General features: G+C 39.3%; 1 protein-coding gene across 1 annotated transcript in view; it reads left to right on the top strand.

Annotated features, from left to right (window-relative positions):
• LOC136398309 (putative selection and upkeep of intraepithelial T-cells protein 1 homolog) overlaps positions 1 to 16,245 on the top strand; it is a 44,926-nt gene extending 28,681 nt beyond the window's left edge. Inside the window, exons 7-8 of the mRNA XM_066372655.1 lie at positions 3,476 to 3,598; positions 16,094 to 16,245. Coding sequence (XP_066228752.1) covers positions 3,476 to 3,598; positions 16,094 to 16,245 — 275 coding nt within the window. The remainder of the gene's footprint in view (positions 1 to 3,475; positions 3,599 to 16,093) is intronic.
• The last annotated feature ends 647 nt before the right edge of the window (positions 16,246 to 16,892 follow it).

Raw genomic sequence — 16,892 nt, 5'->3', positions numbered from 1 at the left:
TGGTGGAGCTTGGACTCCAGCTCAGACATTTAGATTCTGCAGCCCTCTGTTTCAACACCTGTACTGTTCTGCTCTGAAAAGGAAATAACAAGAGAGAGATTTAGTCAGCTATTTTGTGAAAAGTAATAATCACTGCAGGGCAATATAGCTGGGCACCTAGTGATTTGTGAAGCTCCCAGGAGATAACTCAAAGCCTCACGGATAGGCTGCAAGTCAGTGTCATTGTCATTGTCAAAGCTGACCTGAAATCTTTAAGAATGAGTCACAAAATTAAACGTCTGTTTTTGCTTGCTCTATCCTGAGAACCTATAACCAAGTCCTCACAGAGGACTCTACACACATTGCTCACAACTGCTGATCATTAGGTAGGGCCAGAGCCAGACCATCTACTAACCTCTTATTTAATTGCTTCTGACCTTTCTTCTCTTTACTTAAAAATAGACTTCTCCTGAGAATATTGCTTCCTCTGTAAATGTCTCACTTAGCAGCCTCCCTCCCTATACAGCCAACTTTCTGTTTGCCCTGCCTTTTCTGGATTAATTTTCTTCTTGGTGATTATCAATGGAGAAATCACTTACTAATTCATTTAACAAATATGAAGTGCCAGAAACTTCCATAACCGTTGTATACTTTAAATCTGTAACATCTTATGCAATGTCTATAATCATCTCCACCTTGGTGATGCAGATACAGCAGAACATAAATCTGATTAACTCATATCAGTTGGTATGGCAAGTAATAAGATTATTCCTGGGATTTGAATCATGGGTCTCTTATTCTGAATATTTTACAGTAAATCAGATTGCTTTCCTAAATGCAGAGAATTGTTTCTTCGAAAAAGAGATAGCCAAAGCCCTGGCAGGTTGGCTCAGTGGTAGAGCATTGGCCTGGCATGCAGGAGTCCCGGGTTCGATTCCCGGCCAGGGCACACAGGAGAAGCGCCCATCTGCTTCTCCACCCCTCCCCCTCTCCTTCCTCTCTGTCTCTCTCTTCCCCTCCTGCATGCCAAGGCTCCATTGGAGCAAAGTTGGCCTGGGCACTGAGGATGGTTCTGTGGCCTCTGCCTCAGGCGCTGGAATAGCTTTGGTTGCAACAGAGCGACGCCCCAGATGGGCAGAGCACCGCCCCCCGGTGGGTGTACCAGGTGGATCCTGGTCAGGCGCATGTGGGAGTCTGTCTGACTGCCTTCCCATTTCCAACTTCAGAAAAATACAAAATATAATTTAAAAAATTAAAAAATTTTTAAAAAAGAAAAAGAGATAGCCAGCATTGACATCTCCAATAGACATAATCTGCTTTGCCTGTTTTCTGTGAAGTTTATGCACAGAGAAAACTTCAAGAGATGTACACCATATATATCCCAGAATCAGTGCCAGACTAGAGCCAGACTCCTGTGGTTATACCATTACCTGTGTGTGAGCTTGGGAAAGTTATTTAGTCTCTGAACTGCAGTTTCGTCCTCTGTAAAATATAGATGATAAAATATACATATTTTATACAATTATTTTAGATTAAATTTGTCTATATCAAAATCCTTTATCTTGGCATTGCACACAGTAAAAACAATATTATTGTTTGCTTTTATTATTATTAATCATTGTCACTATCACTAGTTAGGGATTCTGTCCTGAGTCCTTCTCTGGTGACCTCATGTGGTAGGAACACTGGACTGCAAGTGTTTGCCATCCTCCGTCCCTCCTTCCTAAGGTCCTGCCCTGCCTTTCCTCACTTGCATCCCACCATGATCTTAACTTGCCTTCTAAGCATGGGCCAGCTTCAGTCATGCAGAGAGGAAAGGAAATAAAAAAATGTTGGTTTAGATTAAACACACAAACACTCCTCTGAGCAAATACTCTTAGCAACTTTGGACTATTTTATTTCCAAGTTTTTTCTTTAATTTGGTTTTAAATTATTTTATATCCATAATGAGAAGAGGCTTGAAGTTCTCCTAAATTTTAATGTTAGAAAAACAGATGTATGTGACCCACAGAGAGACTTGCTGACTCCTCACTTTCTGATTCCTTTTTACAGTACCCAGAACAGTATTGCCATTTAAAAAAATTCATTCTATTACCATCATAAAAGAAATCTCTGACCTCATCAAGGACAAATAATTTATCTCAAATTATTAGGGGAAAGTAGATACTAAGTAAGTGAATACATTATACCCCATTTGTACAATCTAAGATAACATGGAATATTTTGGCTCCTTTCCCTCCATGACATAAAAGCTGAGGCCAGAAACCATAATTCCTCATAAGCCTTCTCTTCTCTAATGATAATATCATCAGTTATTTCTATTTCAATGCCATGAATTTAAGACTCCTTGACTCCCAGTACCCCATCCTCCCCATCTTGGTTTTCTTTCTCTACATGCTGGAGATGCCAGGGGAAAAGAGATATTTTTATACCTTTCTAGGTTCTTTCAGCTGATCTAATTATTAAATCAACAAAAGACATTAACAAGAGAAAAATAACCAAACTTAATTATATACATACATATAAAGACCCCACACACATAAGAGAGTCGGAGACCTCACATCCACGAGAGGCAGAATGGTATAATGAGGTATATATGACACTCTGAGCTAGGAATACAGTAATATGCCTGGGCCTTCAGAGGGGAGAAGGAAAAGTCACAGCATAAGAAGAGCAAATATTCAGTAATTAAAAGTCTGTGCTGCCCTATAGATAGGCCATAACAGGTTATCTTGGTAATAACTCCTATTATGGGCAAGACCCCAATTTAAGTTCTTGAAGAGAAACGTAAAAACTTCTCTTGAGCCTGCAGGGTCTTCATGTCCTTCAGCTGAAAATAACCCACATGCCAAAGTAGCACATCTTTGGGAGGCCTGTTCCGAAACTCTTCAGTACGAGTCAGTGAACAGTCCCTGACAGTGAGGCAAACTACGGTTGGTATTGGAAAGTAGGCAGAGCTGTTCAGGAATGAAACAGATATCCTAGCTGTTGGCAATGGTACTGCCATCACAAAATGTAACAACCAATAGTATAAGATGGGGTGTTTTCTACTTTAGAATTATCCATAAAGGACGCTTTAAAGGAGAATTTAACTCCAGATGAGGTGACTTTTGAGAATTTTAAGATCTCCTTCACTTCAGAGACTCTCCTCATTAATCTAGACTATTTTGTTTCACCATACCAGTCAAATTAAATGTCTTAGAATTATTGAGAGCCTACAGCACCAGATAAAAAGGTAAAGACACAATGTATCGATCTATCCTTCAACTTTGGCCAACCAAAGCAAGTGTCATGCTGCTCCAAGGAAGAAGATGTATCTGCCTCTATACAGCCCCTTCCAGACTGAGCCCAAGCACCCTTCTCTGCAGGATCAGCTACATGACCCAGCCTACTTCTTCCCCACCCTCTTATAAGCCCGGAAATATGGAGGAATAGGACCATAAAAAGTAAATCTATTATAAACCTGGGACCCTCTAATTCTTGCATCTCTCTTCAGTTCCTGTTTCAGATCCACATTTCGAATTGGATATTATGTGGTTGGAAGATGTGACTGTGATCCTGTGTGTTCTGATTGTCTTCATCACCATGCTCACTTCCTTTGTTTACTTTAGACTCAGAGGTAAATGGAGTGGGAAGGGTGGTAACTCAGAGGTATCATTCATCTGACTGATCTCTGGATGTCCCCAGAGGTGACTTTTCCAGTCCTTGTGTCTTTATAGTTGTAGAAAGAAAAACAAAACAAAACAAAACCTATACCCTATATAATGGTTTCCTGATTGGAGACTTTTGAAACTCCTGGTGTTTCTACAAGTACCAGTGTTAGTGCCTCAGCTTCCAACGACCATCTCAGGTTTGCCTTCACGATGTGACAACTCTCTCAAACAAGCTTCAAAGGCCCAGCTTTTTTTTTTTTTTATTTGGAAGCATTCACTAAAGCTTTCTATAGCCTGAGTTTTTCAAGGCTGATGTATTTTCTTCTATTTTGATCTCTAAGTCAGAATTGAAAACTTAATATTATAGTTTCTCTTTCAAAGACTTTTCAACGTCCACAGAAGTGGACCATGAACATGTCTGAACACGTTCACAGGAAAGCACATGACTTTGAGACATTTCCTAACTAAGGCCCCGAAATGAAAGTCCTGACTTTATTGTGCTAATATGATCTTATAAAAATGGAAAGAAAGGCAGGTTTATTCACCCAGGAAGAAAGAATTTAATACTTGATACTGTACTCCACTAGTAGCTACAATCCTAAAAAGTTACATCTAAAAAGTTATATAAGGTTATTTAAATATTTAGTCTCGATTACCAGTAGATTTTCCCCTCCCATACACAAAGCAAATCTACAATATAGAGTGAGGATGGTTAAAAAAAAAAAAAAAAGTATGAGTTACATGCAAGCCTCCAGGTTAGGCTGCAAACCACAGGGTCATACACTGCTGTGTAAGTACCTCATGCTAACCAATTGTGCCATCAGAGAGCTCCCCCTACAGGGCCTTCTGATTCCTGTAGAAGTTAAGTCTCTGTTTTTAAATTCTGGCATGAGAAATTATTTTTACTTAAACAAAAAAGGCCCACAACCTAGAACAACAAAGAATGGGTACTTTTGCTAAATCTTTGTATCCATTGACTCTTGGCCTTCTCTATACTACCTGTGGAGAACAGCCAGATGTTGAAGTGATCAATTAGGACAAAAAGCCAAACTGAAAGTAACAAGCCTTCATCTACATGTGTGGTAGAAGAGAAGAAGGGAAATAGTGCTGGCCCCTCCCTTTTTCGTTCACCCCGTGAAACAGTTCTGGGCCAGGGTCAAGAGACATGCATACAGGTGGGAAAATTGTGTCTTGTAAAAAGGGAGTACTGGAAAAAAGGATTTGCAGCTTTATGGAGTGGTGTGTGGTCTGTAGGGCTAAGGAGAAGAAAGAGAGACAGAGAAGGACTAGGAATAGGAAAGTACTGAGTCGAGTGAAGGAGAATAATTTACTCAAGACAGCCCTTACCCCCCACCAAAAAAAGAAAGAAAAATGGATCTTAGAAGAGGTGACTAGGAAGCATCTCAGCTGAAGAACCTGTATGAAGATCTCCAAAAGGACGTCCTGGGCTAGGAATGCAGATATGCATATTTGCATGGCTGCCTATGGAACGGGGTCAGGGTCCTTGACTGCAGCTCTCTGCAGAGACTGCAAGGCATTGGCTGTGCACCAAGCCTGATCTGGAGAGGACAGCTTTTCCACATAGGACCTGACAAAGTATGAGGTCAATTTCCTGTGGTCAGACATATTGATTACACATAAGATTTTGGCCTGGAGTCAGACTCCTCATACCTCAGCAAAATTGAAAAGTCTACCGGTTGAGATTAAACCAATGCAAGGGACACGCGTATGCTCCCTAGAATACAGATTTATGCTTCCAATCCAAGTATCTGCCACCAAGAACAACCACCCATCCTGATTCCAGTGTCCATAGGCATGGATTAATGATAGAGGGAAGCAGTAAGGAGCCTGAAGCCTATTTCTTCTGCTCAAGTTGTTTTACCTATTGAGCCATTAGAATTAAAGTAAGTTTAGAGTCAAGCAGAAGTTTTACCTCTTTCATAGTGGAGGAGACCAGAGCTGCTAAGAAACAAGTTCTATTTTCAGGTTTGTGAAGCTGCAAGGCCATTTCTTAATGCTTCTCCTTGGTATCCCATTGAGACAAATAAAATCCTTTAGCCATTCAAAGATTTTATCCAGTATCTTTATTTTGTTTTCTCCAGAATTCCATGGGAAAAAAAGGTCAAAACAATACATTCATTGATTTGAACTCTAGATAACACAATGCAGTGAACTAAAAAGACCCAATTTATTCAATTTATCATCATGTATGCTCTATGTCTTACATTACTAATATAGAGTTTTATAGCAACAACCTCATGATAGCATAACCAAATTGAAAATGGTTAAACTGGCCCTGGCCAGTTGGCTCAGCAGTAGAGCATTGGCCTGGCATGTGGAAGTCCTGGGTTTGATTCCCTGTTAGGGCACACAGGAGAAGCAACCATCTGCTTCTCTACCCCCCCCACACACACACCCCACTTCTCTTTCTCTCTTTCTCTCTCTCTCTCTCTCTCTCTCTCTCTCTCTCTCTCTCTCTCTCTCTTTGCAGCCTCGAGCCCTGGGCACTGAGGATGCGTTTGCTGAGCAACAGAGCAGTGGCCCCAGATGAGCAGAGCATTGCCCTGTAGGGAGCTTGTCAGGAGGCTTGCAAGAGTCTGTCTCTCTGCCTCTCTCTCTCTCTAACTCTCACTTAAAAAAAAATGGTCAAACCTGACTACAAATTGAAATGAAAAAATATATACATAACACATGGATACAGAAAACAGAGTGGCAATAGCTGTAAGGAAAGTGAGGGTGGAGGTTAGGGGAAGGAGGGAAAAAAGGGGAAACGTGGGCAGAAAGAGACTTTGTGTGGGCAGGAACAGGGCATGATGTGTGTGTAGATAGTGTTGTATTGAGTTGAACACTTGAGACCTGTATGGTTTGGCAAACCATGTCACCCAATAAATTTTAAAAATAAATAAAAATAAATAAAGAAATGAGCGGCTGAATTTTTAAATTAAAAAAATTAATCACCTCTCATAATTAAATCAATTGTATTTTACAAAGACAGAACAATTTCCCCAAATGTATTTCTTATGATTTTCTTTTCCTTCCTTCCTTCCTTCCTTCCTTCCTTCCTTCCTTCCTTCCTTCCTTCCTTCCTTCCTTCCTTCCTTCCTTCTTTCCTCCCTCCCTCCCTCCCTCCCTCCTTCCCTCCCTCCCTCCCTCCCTCCTTCCCTCCCTCCCTCCCTCCCTCTCTCCTTCTTTCTTTCTTTCTTTCTTTCTTTCTTTCTTTCTTTCTTTCTTTCTTTCTTTCTTTCTTTCTTTCTTTCTTTCTTTCTTTCTTTCTTTCTCTCTAGAGACAGATAGGAAGGGAGAGAGATAAAAAGCATCAACTCATAATTATGGCACTTTGGTTGTCCATTGATTGCTTCTTATACATGTCTTGACCTGGGTGCTCAAGTCAGGCCAGTGACCCCTTGCTCAAGCCAGCAACCCTGTGCTAAATTAGAGATCTTGGGGTTTCGAACCTGGGATCTCAGCATCCCATGTCAATGCTCTATCTACTGTGTCATGACTAGTCAAGCTGCTGCTTAATGTTTTCTTTTATTCTACCAAGTTTATGTTGGGGTTTTATGATGATTCCCATTGCTTTTTTAGTAGCTACTTTCTTTGCCTATTTATTGACCGAGTTCAGCTTTTTCATATGTTGAAAGTTGATTACTTCAATTCCATGTCTTTTATGTTTCACAAGTTTCCAAGTTCCAGGAGGCTGAATAAGAATATTTAGAAAAATTTTTTGCCTGACCTGTGGTGGCTCAGTAGATAAAAGTGTCGACCTGAAACACTGAGGTCGCCGGTTCGAAACCCTGGGCTTGCCCAGTCAAGTTACATATGGGAGTTGATGCTTGCTGCTCCTCCCAACTTCTCTCTCTGTCTCTCTCTCTCTCTGTCTCTCTTCTCTAAAATGAATAAATAAATAAAAATAATTCAAAATAAATAAATAAATAAAAGATGAGAGGAATATTTAGAAAAATTTTAAAGAACAAATTCACAGACTCACTTCAACTTCTGATCTATCTTGTGACATACATATCAGTTTTGTTGTGAAAAAGCCTTTTTTAAACAAATATTGATTTAGTATTATCTCAGTTTATGAGGGTACAGAGAGAGAAAGAGAGAGAGATGGAATTCTTGATTAAAGTTTCACTAAGGTATCTCTTTTTTTTCAGCTGCAAAGAAAGAATATGCAAATTAAATCAGATTCCTTTCTAGAATTCCTTTATTCCTTGCAGGCTCCACCCTGAAGAAATTTTTCTTTTATTGATTTAAGCTAGAGAATTTGAGTTCATGACATCAAATTACAGTTGTTTCTCATGGATTTTCCAAAGATGTCTCTGGCACCTCAAAGGAAAGCAATGTGTTCTCAATCATGTTTTTATTTTAACTACTTGTCTTTAGTAAAATGTAATTTACAGTGCCTCCAATATAATTTGTTTCTTTGACAGATTTCCTAGGAAGATAAGAGATTAAAGAGGTGCCAAACGTCTTATCTAGAACTCTGGACAAAGGCATAAAGTGGAACAATATGCTAACAGCTCAAAAGAAAATAACCATGGAGCCACAATTTTATATAATCAAGTAATTGCCAGGTGGAGGGAAAATAAATATATTCGTATATTCAAATTTGCATCTCATTTGTAGCTTTTGTAAAAACATTGTTAATACTGATAAATGATGGAAATGAAATCATAAGATAACAAATTAGGGGAATAACTGGAATAAAACCAATAATCTACATGATAAAATGGAACTCTCTGAAAGTAAAAATAAATCTACATCAATAATTAAATGTCATATCTAGCAGTAATAAAAAGAAAGCTACTCTTTAGTCTGTGATATGTACAAGAGACTTAACTAAACATAATGACAGGATGCAAAGACCAAAACTGGGGGGAGGTAGAGGAGGATATGGGGGGATAAATGGTGATGAACAGAGGTTTGACCTGGGGGAGGCATGAACACAATAGAATATATAGATGATGTGTTGTAGAATTGTGCACCAGAAACCTGTATAATTTTGTTAACCATGTCACTCCAATATATTCAATAAAAACAAAAAAGATGAAAACTGTGCAACTTCTATGAAAAATATGTGGAAAGATATTAATACTGGGGGGAAATATAATTAAATAGAAATTAGTAAATATTAAAAGGTCACTCACAAAATTAAGATAAGAACCATACAATAAAACATTCTAAATATTACTATATAGTACATATACACTGATAATACACTCTTAAATCTAGAAAGGAAACATTTAAAGAAATGCAAGTAAAAATATACAATTCTATAAACATTGAGTAAAATTTTAATGTGGACATCAGAGAAACAGCACCATGAGGAGCGCTCCCGATACCTCTGCCCAAAATTTCAACAAGTTCTTCAACCAGTGACAGAAAAATCTATCCTTGGAGCATCTGGAAGTCCCACACACTGAACATGAAGGTATGATCGAGTGAAAAATTGACTAAATATATTTATATAATCAACCCTGTAGGAAATAAGATGAAGAACAAAACACTCAGCCTCCTTCACTAACCTGGGCAAGGGCTGCTTTCACTTGGAACTGAGAGAGAGTGGGGGCTGGGAGCATGGAAGGAACCGGGCTGCAGCACAGATGTCCAAGCTGAGGAAAGAAGTGCCCGCAGAGACTCAGCCCAGGCAAGCTAACGGTCATGCTGAACCCGGCAAAAGGGGGCAAGCGGCGGCCGCCATTATCCCCATATCCTGGTCAGCGAGTGCTGGGAGTGGGCACCTGTGTTCCCAGACAGAGGGGCAGAGTCAGAGGCCTCTGCATGGGCTGCGACCACAGTCTCGGTGTGATCCCTGCACCCCCAGCAGCGTGTGGGGAGTGGGCGAAAGCAAACTTCCCTATGCCCAAACTTCTCTAGGTGGGTGGGGCGCCTCACCCAGCCATTCAAGCTAACATCCTGGGGAAGAAAAAATACAGAAGCGCTGGGGGAGGGGTGCAGAAGCAGCTTGCAGTCTGTCTCTTTAGAAGATCTGCAGATCAATCACTGAAATTAGCTTAACCCACAGTCTGCTCACCTCCCAACTGACTTATGCGGCTCTAATTGACAAGGTCTCTCTCAGATCAGCGACCTAAGGCAAGAGACGTGATATGTTTTAGTGCCTCTTGCTATGCACGTATGGGCAAGGGCAACTTCCTGTCAGCCCTTACAGGGTGAAAAACACATTCCCACGGAACAAACCTCAGAGAACACTGCAGAAGTTAGACAGGATAGGCTGTAGGATTTTTAACAAAGAAGAAGCCTGCAGGAAACAATCCATGGAATGCTAAGGCAAATTTAACTAGATATACCTGGGGAACTGAACAGAAGTCAACACGTCCCCCTACCTGCTTAAGCTGGTGGCTTTGATTGGCAAAGCTTTCATACTCAGGGCTGCACATTAAAAAGAGGGATTTGGCAGCTTTTAAGACCTCCTGTTCTGCAAGCAGCAACTAGGGCATCCTCTTCCCAGCCAAAACAGGTTACAAAGTGCAAAACGCCTGAGGAGAGTGGTCCCACAGAGTGCAGAGGCATACTGGACATGCCTGGAAGCTCATATAAAAGCACCTCGAGAGCAATTGCCTCCCAGCCCTGCCTGACTATGCTGGCGGCTCTGACTGGCAGAGCTTTACCCAGAGCCCTGTGCTGAGTGGGGATAGAGTGGGGATTTGCCAGCTCTTTGAGCTCTTACTCTCCAGGCAGAGGCAGCAGCAACCTCATAGCTGTACCAACAGGGTGCTAATTCAGGAAGGAGAGACTAGGAGAGAGGCTCCAGGGAAATGGACTCTCTTATTGTAGGAGCCTGCAAATGCTAACAAGCCCCAACTACCAACAAGAATGAACCCTAGTATATGACATCACCATAGAGACTCATCAACTGCAATTCTCTACCTAAGTGTGCCACAGGGGCAGAGCCTGGGGTACAGAACCACTGACCAGGAAGAGGGAGAGGAAAGAAAAAAGAAGAAGATAACCTCTCAAAATCAAGAAAATCCACAGACTTTATAACTTGTTCCACTTTTTTTTTTTGTTTCTTTCATCTTCTTGTCTTTATTATTATTAAATATTTTCTCCACCTTGGTCCTTTTATTCTCTGCCCATCTTATTCTTTTCTCTTCATCTTGAACTACATAACCCACAAGTGTTACATTTCCCATTTTTTTCTTTTCTTCTTCCTTTCTCTCTATGAAGGTTACACTTCAAAACCCTTAACTCTCTCCTTTGTTTTTCATTTCTTTTTTCCCTTTTTGTTTTTTCTCCCTCTCTCTTAGTTTTTTCTTTTCTCTTTTACTTTCCTCTCATTCAATCCTCACTCATGAACAAATTCTTTTATTTGGGACACAGATTTTTTCTTTGTGGCATTTTGGGTGCTTTTTACTTCGCTTTTTAACTCATTAGCATTCCTCCCAACCCTGGATCTCCATTCTATCTAGTTTTTGTTCCACTTAATTCAATAGTATTTTATTTTCTTTTTTCTGTTTCCCTCTTATCCCTTTCATTATACCTCTCAGTCGACCATCATTTACAAGCAAATCATTTTATTCTTGATCCAAATTTTTTCCTTTTTGCATTTTGTGGGTCCCTACTTCTTTTCTTGCCCCTTTATCACTTCTCCTCAACTCAGGCCCTCCATTATAGGTAGTTTTTGTTCCATTTAGCACAGTATAATTCACAGTTTTTCATGGTATTTTCTCAAGGAGGAAGAGAAAGAGGGAAAAAAGAGACGTAATAAAAAAAATTTTTTTTTACTTTTTATTCTTTATTAATTCTCATTGGTGCTATTAACAAAACCACCTTCAGATGCCATTAAGGAAAAGGAAATCGAATATCATGGATACAAAAGACAGATATGTAGCACAGATAGATGAGGAAAAATCTATGGAGAAAAAATTTAATAGATTGGAAACCTTGATGTTAAATGACAGAGAATTTAAAATAAAAATCCTAAAAATACTCAGAGATATACAAGAAAACACAGAAAGGCAATTTAAGGACCTCAGAAAACAACTCAATGAACAAAAGGAATATATTACCAAGGAAACTGAAACTATGAAAACAAATCAAACAAAGATGAAAAACTCAGTTCATGAACTGAAAAACAAGGTAATAAGCTTAGCTAATAGAACAGGCCAGAAAGAAGATAGGATTAGTAACATAGAAGACAAGCAACTTGAGGCACAACAGAGAGAATAAGAGAGAGACTCAAAAATTAAAATAAATGAGAAAGCCCTACAGGAATTGTCTGACTCCATCAAAAATACCAACATAAGAATAATAGGTATATCAGAGGGAGAAGAGAGAGAAAATGGAATGGAGAACATATTCAAACAAATAATAGACAAGAACTTCCCAAGCCTGTGGAAAGAACTAAAGCCTCAAATTCAAAAAGCAAACAGAACACCAAGTTTTCTTAACCCCAACAAACCAACTCCAAGGCACATCATAATGAAATAGGCACAAACCAACAACAAAGAAAAAATTCTCAAAGCAGCCAGGGAAAAGAAGAACACAACATATAAAGGAAGGCCTATTAGATTATCATCGGATTTCTCAGCAGAAACTCGACAAGCTAGAAGAAAGTGAACCCCAATATTTAAAGTTCTGAAAGAGAGGAACTCTCAGCCAAAAATACTATACCCATCAAAGCTATCCTTCAAATACAAAGGAGAAATAAAAACATTCACAGATACAGAAAAGATGAGAAAATTTATCATCAGAAAACCCCCACTTCAGGAATACTAAAGGAGGTTTTCCAACCAGATACAAAGAACAAAACAAAACAAAACCACAAGTAAAAGCTCCACCAAGATCACAATAAAACCAAATTTAAACTGTGACAACAAAATCAATATAACTAAAGTAAATCTAGCCCTGGCCGGTTGGCTCAGTGGTAGAGCATCGGCCTGGCGTGTAGACGTCCCGGGTTCCATTCCCGGCCAGGGCACACAGGAGAAGTGCCCATCTGCTTCTCCACCCCTCCCCCTCTCCTTCCTCTCTGTCTCTCTCTTCCCCTCCCACAGCCGAGGCTCCATTGGAGCAAAGATGGCCTGGGCGCTGGGGATGGCTGCTTGGCCTCTGCCCCAGGCGCTAGAGTGGCTCTGGTTGCGGCAGAGCGACACCCCAGAGGGGCAGAGCATCGCCCCCTGGTGGGCAGAGCATCGTCCCCGGTGGGCGTGCCGGGTGGATCCCAGTCGGGCGCATGCGGGAGTCTGTGTGACTGTCTCTCCCCGTTTCCAGCTTCAGAAAAATACAAAAAAAAAAAAAAAAAAAGAATAACTCAGGTTTAGTAGTAGTGATAAATTTGAAATAATATAAAATTTAAAAATATAAAATATATACATATAAATACACATACACAATACCCACAAAACACAGACTGCACACCAAATTCTAGATAGTTGTGTCTGGGTAAGTAAAAAGAAGAAGAAATGTTTATTACATGTTTGGCTTAATTGGCAAACAGGTGAATACTTTAAACGAAGAGATATATAGCAAAATGTAACCTCTGCATAATTTTGTTGATTGTTCATTTTATATTAAAAATTGGAGAGCATTTATTCAAGAAAATATGAGAATCTGTAAATATTTTAGCCACACTATGCTCCCAGCTCCCAGTAAATATCAGGGAGACAGGTTTTCTGAAAAACTAGAACACTTGAAGTATACAAATATCCATGCAGTGTCAGGTGGTGGAGCAATGGATGGGATGCTGAGGACCCAGGTTCAAAACCTCGAGGTCACTGACTTGAGCAAGGGCTCACCAGCTTGAGTGCAGGATCACGAGCTTGAGCATGGAATCATAGACATGATCCCATGGTTGCTGGCTTTAGCCCAAAAGTTTCTGGATTGAAGCCCAAAGTCACTGGCTTGAGCAAAGGGTCACTGGTTCGGCAGGAGCCCCTTGTTCAAGGCACATACGATAAAGCAATCAATGAACAGCTCAAGTGCTGCAACTGCAAGTTGATGCTTCTCATTTCTCTCCCTTCCTTTCTGTCCTTGTCTGCCCTCACACTCTCACTAAAAAAAAATAAATAAAAATCCATGCAGATTGAGCTTTCCTTGCTTGTTTTTTTTTGTTTGTTTGTTTTAAAGAGACAGAATGAGAGAGAAACATTGATTTGTTTTTCTACTTATTTATGCATTCATTGGTTGATTCTCTTATGTGCCCTGACCAGAGATCCAACCCATAACTTTGTATATCAGGACGATGCTCTAACCAACTAAGCTACCCAGCCAGAGCCAATATAACCTTGTATTGAATTTTATTCGAAAACCAGGATTGATTATTTGTTTCAATATGTTCTCCATTCCCTTTTCCCTCTCTTCTTCTTCTAATATACCCATTATTCTTATACTGCTCTTTCTGATGGAGTCAGACAATTCTTAAAGGGCTTTCTCATTTTTTTAAATTTGTGAGTCTCTCTTCTTCTCTCTGTAGTATTTCTAGTTGCCTGTCTTCAATATCACCAATTCTCTCCTCTATCTGGCCTGTCCTATTGGTTAAGCTTGTCACCTTATTTTTTAGTTCATGTATTGAGTTTTTCATGTCTGTTTGGTTCTTTTTTATAGTTTCAATTTCCTTGGTGAAGTACTCTTTTTGTTCATTAAGTTGTTTTTTAAGATCATTAAATTGCCTTTCAATGTTAAAAAAAAAAAAAAGAAAACCAGGATATCTTGCTATTTGACCATATCTTCTTAATCTAAAGTAAAATTGCTTCTCTCAGATTTGATATAATCATATTTATTTATATTTATTTAAGCTACATTTTTTAAGATATTGTCACTTAAAGGAAGCTTAATTAGAATTTATTTCCTTATAGAGAGTTACTTTCATTGTTTTGTGCCTTTTGTATTATATGTTAAAAAGTTAGTAATCTGTTTTATTTATGTGAAGACAATATGTTTTATTCTCAGGTTACCTTAAACGTTTTTACTTCAACTTATTTTTCATAGTCTGTTTATAATGTGTTTGGTATGGTTTTAGTTTTATTTATCTTGCTTGAGTTTCACATACCTCATTGAATAAATGAATTTAAAAGTAAAATTCCAGCCTGACCAGGCGGTGGTGCAGTGGATAGAGCGTCAGACTGGGATGCGGAAGACCCAGGTTCGAGACTCCGAGGTTGCCAGTTTGAGCACGGGCTCTTCTGGCTTGAGCAAAAAGCTCGCCAGCTTGGATCCAAGGTCGCTGGCTCAAGCAAAGGGTTATTTGGTCTGCTGAAGGCCCATGGTCAAGGCACCTATGAGAAAGCAATCAATGAACAACTAAGGTGTCGTAATGCGCAACGAAAAACTAACGATTGATGCTTCTCATCTCTCCGTTCCTGTCTGTCTGTCCCTGTTTATCCCTCATTCTGACTCTCTCTCTGTTAAAAAAAAAAAAAAAAGTAAAATTCCAACCATTATTTCTTCAAGTAGTTTTTTAGTATCATGCTCTTTTCCATTTCTGTGTCTAGTTATGTGTATGTTATATCTTGTCATTGTGCCTCTTATCTCTCTATCCTTTTTTCTTTATATTCTATTCTTCAGTTTAAACATTTGCAATTATAGAGTCTCCCAGTTCATACATCCCGTGTTTTTCAGGCCTAATATGCTGCTAAACTCTTTCAATAATTTTTCTCATAAGTTATATTTTCTTCTTATACAAATCCTAAGTATTTTTCTATTTTAGATTCCAAACTATGGTGATATTATGTAACTCTTCCTCTACATGCTTGAACAAATAAATCAGTTACAGTTATTTTAAACTTATCAGCTAATTTCACTACTTCAATCAACTGTGGGACTATTGGATCTGCTTCTCTTGTCTTTTTTCTCTTAGTTTATGTTCTGAAAATTTTTTCCTTTCTCAGATATGAGAATTTTGGACACTGTGATGGCTTTGTAATAATTTACTTGCCTAAACTGAACTACACTTTCAGAATGGCCTTTCTTATATGGTTCAAGGTTGAGGAGGCCACGAGGAAAATCTGCAGATAGGCCATCAATTGCTCTACTTTTCCATCAATCTGTCTTCAACTTCCCTGACTCCTAAGCCAAATGTGTGCTTAGTTCTGTGATGAAGTACCATGGATTCTGCAATATAGTCAGAAACACTAATCCTGAAATAGAAGGAATAAGAATAGACATGGATTTCATTCCATCTTCAATAAGTTGTAGCTCATCCATGTGGGTTCCAAGCTGAATGTGTCTTTGCTAATGAAGTCCATTCTGCTCCCTCGTCCAGTACTATTAAGGGAATGCAAGCTGTTATTTCCAAGGTAATCACTGAACTGAATATAGGGGTTAAGTTAAAATACTGCAAAGCACACTGTTCTTACTTAAATTCAGCTGTTTTTCTTTCTTTCTTTTTTCTGATTAGGTGTTCCCGTGGTTATTACAAGCTTTTGGTTAGTTTCCAGAGTTCTGAAAAAAAATTGATTTCTGACATAGTTTTTCCAGGTTTACTTATTGTTTTATAGAGAAACTGTTTCAGTCAGCTTGGGATGCCATAACAAAATGCCCTAGACCAGGTGGCTGTGTGGCCAGTAATCATGACCACCATGATAGCCGCCTGGCCCCTGCAGGTTCACATTTGATTCAGACAGATGGTAATGAAACAACGGAGCCATGAACTGTTGGCTTTGGGAGCCCTGAATGGAAAAGGAAGTGTTTTTCCACTGTGTGTATTTCTTGTTCACCGAGTGCAAGCTAGGATTAAAGCTAATGGCCCACTAGTTCTTGGCTCCATTGTTTCATTACCGTCTGTCCGAATCAAATGCGACACTGCATGGGCCAGGCAGCTGTGATGGTGGCCATGGCTATGGGACCTTCAGAATGTATCAAACATTTTTAAGTGAATTTATTGGGGTGACATTGGTTAATAAAATTGAAACCAGAAAATATATCAAAGTTTGTGCTGCTTGTCACTAATTCAGAGACAGACCTTAATGGGCATTTGTAGGTCAAATAAGTTTGTAAATATGATATATATGTTTGCTCCCTTACAGTTTGCATAGGGTGTGGGAGACAGGCTATCAGCTGGCAAAGTCATTATAGCCTAAGGCTTAGTTTTAAATCTAAGCCTTTCCTGCCCTTTTAATACTAAGATCTTTTCAAAACTAAACTTTTCTCCACACCCTTGATTGTTGCATGATGTGGGGTGTGCACTCTTATGAGGAATACTATTTATGCCTCAGATAAGTGGCTTTGTATCAGAGACTTTCTTATTTGTATATTAGTTTAAAGGCCTTAATTTCTACACTATAAAATAAAGGGGAT

This window comes from Saccopteryx leptura, chromosome 3 (genome assembly GCF_036850995.1).
Source record: "Saccopteryx leptura isolate mSacLep1 chromosome 3, mSacLep1_pri_phased_curated, whole genome shotgun sequence".
NCBI lineage: Eukaryota > Metazoa > Chordata > Mammalia > Chiroptera > Emballonuridae > Saccopteryx > Saccopteryx leptura.
The sequence above is the reverse complement of the archived record's forward strand: the minus strand, read 5'-3'. Positions and strand labels throughout refer to the sequence as shown.